The sequence below is a fragment of the Terrapene carolina genome, unplaced genomic scaffold (genome assembly GCF_002925995.2).
Source record: "Terrapene carolina triunguis isolate 2854851 unplaced genomic scaffold, T_m_triunguis-2.0 Scaffold37472, whole genome shotgun sequence".
Classification (NCBI taxonomy): domain Eukaryota; kingdom Metazoa; phylum Chordata; order Testudines; family Emydidae; genus Terrapene; species Terrapene triunguis.
In genome coordinates this window covers 16,104-23,404 of record NW_020701823.1, presented here as the reverse complement: position 1 = coordinate 23,404, position 7,301 = coordinate 16,104, and the positions used below count along the sequence as shown (strand labels likewise).

The 7,301-nt window shown below is 47.2% G+C and overlaps 1 protein-coding gene across 1 annotated transcript in view; it reads right to left on the bottom strand.

The window, feature by feature from the left end:
- Positions 1-1,650: 1,650 nt before the first annotated feature.
- The window catches only part of LOC113405449 (ovostatin-like), a gene marked incomplete at its 5' end in the record, with an annotated part of 21,075 nt that continues 15,424 nt past the window's right edge, over positions 1,651-7,301 (bottom strand). Inside the window, 5 exons of the mRNA XM_026646662.1 lie at positions 1,651-1,726; positions 2,084-2,186; positions 3,175-3,243; positions 3,809-3,899; positions 4,287-4,411. Of these exons, the coding sequence (XP_026502447.1) occupies positions 1,662-1,726; positions 2,084-2,186; positions 3,175-3,243; positions 3,809-3,899; positions 4,287-4,411 (453 nt within the window). The remainder of the gene's footprint in view (positions 1,727-2,083; positions 2,187-3,174; positions 3,244-3,808; positions 3,900-4,286; positions 4,412-7,301) is intronic.

The window sequence follows — 7,301 nt, the reverse complement described above, 5'->3', positions numbered from 1 at the left end:
CTTCATGGAAGGAAGCATCAGGCCTAAGTTCAGGTAAAAATGACACATGTTGTCATGGACCCCTGTGATTAGAAGGGTGAAGTGCAATGAAATGGCCCTTTCTGTGACTGAACATAGAGGAAAATAGGAAACATGATCACTTGTTCATCATTCACCACAGTCCTGGAGGAAAAAGCAAAGCAGAAACATCAGTGAGAACAAGGCAAACACAGAATTCATAGATTCTAGGAAAGCATGAATTCAGTCTTGAATACTGTGTACAGATGTGGTCGCCACATCTCAAAAAAGATATTTTGGAATTGGAAAAGGTTCAGAAAAGGGCAACAAAAATTCTTAGGGGTATGAAGCGTCTGCCATATGAGGAGAGATTAATAAGACTGGGACTTTTCAGCTTGGAAAAAAAAAACTAAGGGGGGATATGATAGAGGTCTATAAAATCATGACTGTTGTGGAGAAAGTAAATAAGGAAGTGTTATTTACTCCTTCTGATAGCACAAGAACTAGGGATCACCAGATGAAATTAATAGGCAGTAGTTATAAAACAAACAAAAGGAAGTATTTTTTCACACAACGCACAGTCAACCTGTGGAACTCCTTGCCAGAGGATGTTGCGAAGGTCAAGACTATAACAGGGTTCAAAAAAGGAATTAGATAAGTTCATGGAGGATAGGTCCATCAGTGGCTATTAGCCAGGATGGGCAGGTATGATGTCCCTAACCTCTGTTTGCCAGAAGATGGGAATAGGCGACAGGGGATGGATCACCTGATGATTACCTGTTCTCTTCATTGCCTCTGGGGCACCTGGCATTGGCCACTGTCGGAAGACAGGATACTGGTCTAGATGGACATCTGGTCTGACCCAGTATGGCCATTCTTATGTTCTTAATCTCTTGACCTCTGGGTTAGGGGCCCAGCTCACTTCTGCTGCACAACTATACTGAGGGCAGAATTGTGAAACTGGACCAAGGAATCCAGCTGTTGGATACATCTGTAGCTCCAACAGCCTAGCCCTGCAAGTAGCAGCCAACATGGTGTAAGAATGCTGCATTTCCAGGAATTGAACAGGGGCCTCACATGTCAGGTGAGATGTCTCCCACTGAACCACCAATACTCCAGCCCCAAGAATGACGTCAGTATGAGCTAGCTTTCTCTCCAGAAAGCATTTCACTGATTCACTGGCTAGAAATGGGATTTCCATGAGTCCCAGCTCCCTGTGAAATGGCCAGGTGGGTACCTGGAAGAGGCAGGCTTTAAAGGGCTGATTAGAAAAGCACTGCATTTGGGAAGATGCTAGCGCTTATATAATACTCTTCAGCCATTTTCCATCAGTCTGATTTTATGCACTTGGACTCCAATGATGCAGAGGGCAGAGCTCTTCCTGGGAACTGCTGAGTGCCCCCAACTCCCATCGATTTTGGGAACTTGGCATCTGGCAGGATTGGGCTCTTACATGAAAACAACCTTGCCTCCCTACTCTTTGATCAGGCTGGTGGAGACTAGATAACCCTAACCTACAGGAACTTCTATCAACCTCTTTACCCCACCTCTGTGCATCTACTCAGTGCAGCTCCCCATTTACCTCACCTTTCTTCTTGCTCTCCACTCACCACCTTCTCCTTGTATCTGCTCAGTGTCTCCAGCTCTCACTTACCTTTCCCAGGCTATTCGATGCTTTCAGGGGCAGCTTCATTGCAGAGTGACTTGTATTCTGCAACAGCATGTTCGTCTGGAAGAGATGGGAACATTCCCATTGCAGTAAGAAGTCACTCCATCTCTGATGCCCATCACACAAACCTCCCCTCCCTGTGGAGTATCCCTAATCCATAGAAGCTCAGAATGGATCTCTTTGAAATCTTCCCAGTTCTAGTCCATCACCTATTCCACATTCAGCACATATGGCCTGAGCCAAAGCTCACTGAAGTAAACAGGTGTCTCTCCATTGACTTGAGTAGGTTTGGCTCAAACCCCTATTGAGTTCCAAGGCCCTCATCAGCCTCCCAATTGTAATGGCCCTCCATCAGCTTTAGTAAATGCAGTGACACTTCCCCCCACTTGGTGTGTGGTCTAAACAAAGCCCTCCTACCTGTTTCATAGTAATCGTAGATCAGCACTGAAGCTGGTTTGATGTTGGACACAGGAAGGTCTTGTTCAACAGAGAAAGAGAAACTGATAGTCTTACGTGAGACCTGGGAATGTGAGGGACAGAGATGGGCATCAGCTTTTATTCATAGAACACCGACTCCTCTGTAAAGGGTCAACCCCAGGGACTGCTAAGCTGTGGTGGGTTCCCAACACACACATCTCCTGTGTGCATGATGCACTCCAGCCCTGGCATCCATTATTTACCTGCCTGTATCTGTCATTTTAGAAACAGTCTTAGAGAATTTTTTTTAAATGTTATTGGTTCTAATTTTCCTCTCCTTCTTGTATTGCTGTGATCCTCAGTCATCATGAGTCCCAATACACAGGGCTCAGAGGAAACAAAACCAACTTCTAAATCCCCAGTGGTCATGACATTGAAGTCTAATGTCTTGCAGTCCCTCCAAGCATAGAAGTGAGGGTGTGCATCCCATGGAGAAGCTGGGAATCTCCCCTTTCCACTGGTGTAAACACTCCCTGCAGGGCCTCAAGGGAATCAACTTTAAAAATGCGACATTTTTTTCTGACTAGAAAAGCTGCTTCTGTGGCAGGACTGTGTTCTGCTAGCTCTAGTCCTGAGGCAGGTGCAGTTTGATTGGAGGGAAGGTGGAAATTCTCTATGTGGCAGGTGTGAGGAGGAGAAGGAACATCAACATTTCCAGACCAGATAAAATTAGTGCTCCATCTAGTGCAGTATCCGGTCTGTGCTGGTGGCCAGCACCAGCTGCTTTAGAGGAAACCCCCTAGTGGAGCTGTGTGCACACTGGGGAGGTTGCTCCTTGGCCCCCAGCAGTCAGTGTCTGAAAGGAGGAAACATTTTGTGTGTGTTTTATTTTGAATAAAAGAACAGGAGGCTGCTGGAAGCTGCTGAGGGATTTGGAATGTTAGAATAGTTTCAGGGTAGATGGATTAATGGGCAAAGGTGCATGATCAATGCAGTTTATCACACATATGTGGAGTGGCTATGCATGTATCTTCTGTGCAAAATTAAAACCTGCTAAACCCAAACCAAAGAATTGATTTTCCAGAACTCACACTCTCTAGGTAGAAGAGGACGTGGTTTTGCTTGGTGTCTACCTGCATCACTTTCTGATCCTCACGAAGCTTTAGATGAGGAAATGTGGGAAACATTAAAATATTAATAATCACTGAAAGCAAGACCCCCCAGAATCTGCAGTAAATGACTGAGCCAAAGTGTTATCTAATGGATAGCATGGGTCAATAAAAATAATCACTTGATAGAGACCCAAGTGTGTAGTGGCTTTGTCAGGAAATGCACATACCTAAACAGTTATACAGGAGACAGTCAGTTTGGAATTCCAGTTGGTTAATCTAATCCAGTGATCCTCAACCTTGTCCATATTAGGACACCTCCCTTCCCTCAATCTCACTCCCATTTAATCAGGCTCTATCTGGGAACTCCGTCAAGTTTAGCAATCTAGGAAACAGGGTAGTTGTGACACCCTGACCCCTGCTCAGGACTCCTGGAGGGTGTGACCCCCAGGCTGAGAATACACAATCTATTCAAGTGCTACAGACACATTAAAATCCCTAGGAAAGTGTTTTTTCAGTGCTAACCAGGCCCCCTTTTTTATCCAGTCCATGTTGTAATATTCTGTAAACCCCTCTTCCCCTGAGGTGGCTTATTCATGTCACTGCCATTCCTTACCTTCTGCAGGGATGAAATGACAGGTACGAAGCCAGAGAGCATCTTGACGTTGATAATGGCCATGTTGGAGATATTGCGTTTCCCGGCATAACTGAAATGGGAGGGACTGGGTCACTCTGGACCATGAATGTGGAGGAAACACAATGACACCTTCGGCTCCAGAGCACACACAGCCTGCAAAGGCCTTTTCGAATTGCATGTAATTGCTGATCATTTATTAACATGGAAGAGGTGCGGAAATGACCAATGATAGATGTCCAAGAAGGGGACAAGTATCCCCAGGGAGGGACAGTTGTCTGGAAAGAGGGGGTATCCCTGGGGTTTGGGGTAAGTGTCTAGCAGGCCAAGGCGATTAGTACCCTCAGGTATTTTACACAGACCATCTAATAGCACTTTAATATTTGTAATCTGTTCTTTCAAAAGCCATCCCGTCTTAACCAGCCAGTTCTTGTCATTCAGGCAACTGAAGGGAGGTTACCTGGTTGAGAGGACGATGTCAAACTTTGCCCGGAAACTGTCTGCGCAGGAAGCATTTGCCGTCTGCACTGAGAGAGAGAACCCAGAAGTCTTATTGGGAAGAAGGATGTTGTATCTCAGGGTTGTCTGGAACATGTGAAAAATGGTAATGAAAATCAGAAATCAGTCTGAGCTATTGACCCACCTGTTGTGGTGCCTAGCAACCCCTTTTTTGCTCCATACCTGGAGAAATCCTGACTGAATGCATCAATTCCCCAACAGTAACATTTAGTGACTGGAGAACTACTTCAGCAAACCACCAAACTGCCAAGCTCTCCATCAGTAACATTAAAAACCTTCCCTTCCCCACAACTGAGGTTCCATCCAGCTGAACAATGTAAGGAATAAGTGTGCCACCAAGTGGCCAGACAGAAGTGTGGGGAAAAAAACATGTAAATCCCCATTAGCCTTTTGATCTGCCTAGGGATTTATAAGGTTCTCATCACCAATGTATCTGCATCTTATAAACTCTGTGAAGTAGGGAAATGCTATCACTGTGACCGAGTAGGATATGTCTGGATCAGATTATGAATTCTATTGTACACTATGTGTTGAACACTAGTCTGGACTTGTGCAAGGGTAGCCTGTTGCACTGCATTCCAGACAGCTGCCCTAGCTCCTTTCTGAAGGACCATCATCAGAGTCATCTGGGGCTACTGATTCTGAATGACTGAACTATTGGTCCAACCCCATAGAACAATGGTCTCTACACTGGGCCCACAAGGGTAGGGGGCAAGCATAACTGGGGGATCTGGAGCATCTCAGTTCGAGCACATGGCTCAGAGTCATGGCCCTATTTAAGAGCAAGATTCTGCTCTGTGCAGGGGCCCATCCACTGCAACATGTAAGAAGGGCTTGAAAGAGAGAGGGCAGGAGAGAGTTTCAGGCTAAGCAGAGTCTGACAAACCAGGGACTTACAGAAGGGATGAGATCAGACTCGGGACAGTGCATCTCAGGGCTTCTGTTATTTTCAAAGATCTGTAATTCTTGAATGCTTTAAAAGTAAAGCCACGATGGTTAAGAAACATCTTTGCTAAGTCTGTGTTCCTTACTTTCCTGCCAGAGACCCAGTAGAAGCCCAGAGACCCTTAGCCTAGTTGGGACTCTGATGGAGAATGAGTAAGCAACTGGGAGGCTTGAGAGGTTTCAGGATCCAGGGCAGCTGGATGGCAGCACCCCATATCCCAACAGATCTGAGCCTCTGAGTGTGCTGGGGAGTCTCAGAGCTAGAAACAGTGACTAGACTCTACCCAGAGCCAATTGACTTGGATTGGGCCCTCTCACAACAATGATTGGGCCCACTCACAACAGACTGATGACTATACGGAGGGTACTGCACCAGGTTGTAACAATACCCATTTTACAGACGGGAACTAAGGCACATAGAGATTAAGTGATTTGCCCAAAGTCACATTTGCCCAAAGTCACATTCCTGCCTTTGGCAGCTTTGCCAAAGCCAGGAATTCAACCCAGATCCCCTGAGTCCAGTGCATCAATCACATCACCATTCTTCCTCTCATTGATTGTGTTGTCTGGAGATGGCAAAGTAGGGTTCAAAGTTTGTTCACCTTTAGTTTGATGTTTGTCTAGGAGGATCCTTTCACCATGACTAGCACACTATATGGGTTAAGATTCAAGGTGCAGACACTCAGCAGGAACAAGAGGGGCAGTGCTATTCCAAATGGCTTCTATTGTTAACTTCTTGGCAGCTGCTATTTTAATGGATGAAATGTTTCTAAAGAGAGGTGCACAGAGTTTTGGCCTCTCAGAGTTAGCCATTATAAACTATAGCAGCTCTTTGGAGTTTTTGACCTCATAATGCTTGTGTTCCCAGTTCTGGCTGCATCATATGACATTTTCCCCACCCATTCAATGCTGCACTGCTTCACTAGAGCTTTTCCTGTGGACCATCCTTGTTGCAGTGATTTACTCAAGGTCACTCTGTGAGTCAGTGGAAGAGACCGAAAGAGGACCCACGTCTTCTCCCTCCCATTCCTGTGTTGCAGTCCGAAGACCACAGCTTAAAGACTGAATTCTGATGTGTTTTCTGCCAGGGAGATGGGCTCCTCTGGGAGGATGCAAATCAAAAAGCCCAGAGTGAAGCATGTGAGAGCTAGGGACAAGACATGGTCAGTAGAAGGGAACTGGCTCTGGGATAGACTGCCAGAGCAGATCAGGTGAATACAGAGCCTGACCATCTTTAGGAAGTCCTGCAAAACCTTCCTCTTTGGAAAAAAAAAATCTTTCCACCATAGCAACAGTGAGACTCACAACACTGATGGTGCTCATCTACAGGGGCGGCTCTAGGCACCAGCAAAGCAAGCACGTGCTTGGGGCAGCCCATTTGCAGGGGCAGCAGGGATCCAGCATGGGAGCTGAGAACCAACAGGGGGCCCTGGGAGCTGTAGTTCCTTGGTTAGCTCCCTGCCTATAGAGCCAGCCCTGGAGCAGGGAAAGAACTACATTTCCCAGCATTCCCTTGGCCACTACCAACAGGAAAGAGGGGGGGGAGTGAGGAAGCTGAGACCTCGTGCTACAGCCTGCTTTGAATGGAGAGCTGCACTGGGAAGGTAAGGATACCATATTTTAACATTCAAAAAATAGGACATTCCACAGGGAGGGAGGGTAGCCCCACCCTGCCACCATCCACTCCCTTCGACTGCCCCCCACAGAAACCCCAACCCATCCAACCCCCCTGCTCCCTGATCACCCCCTCCCGGGACCCCTGCCCCAACTGCCCCCCAGGACCCCACCCCCTAGCTAAGCCCCACTGGTCCTTGTTCCCTGATTGCCCCCTTCCGGGACCCCACCCCCTATCTAAGCCTCCCCTCTCTTTGTCCCCAACTGCCCCCTCCTGAGACACACACCCCCCAAGTTCCCCCCTAGGACTCCACCCCCTACCTGTCCCCTGACAAACCCCTGGGACTCCCATGCCTATCCAACTGCTGCCTGTCCCCTGAGTGCCCCCCCAACCCCC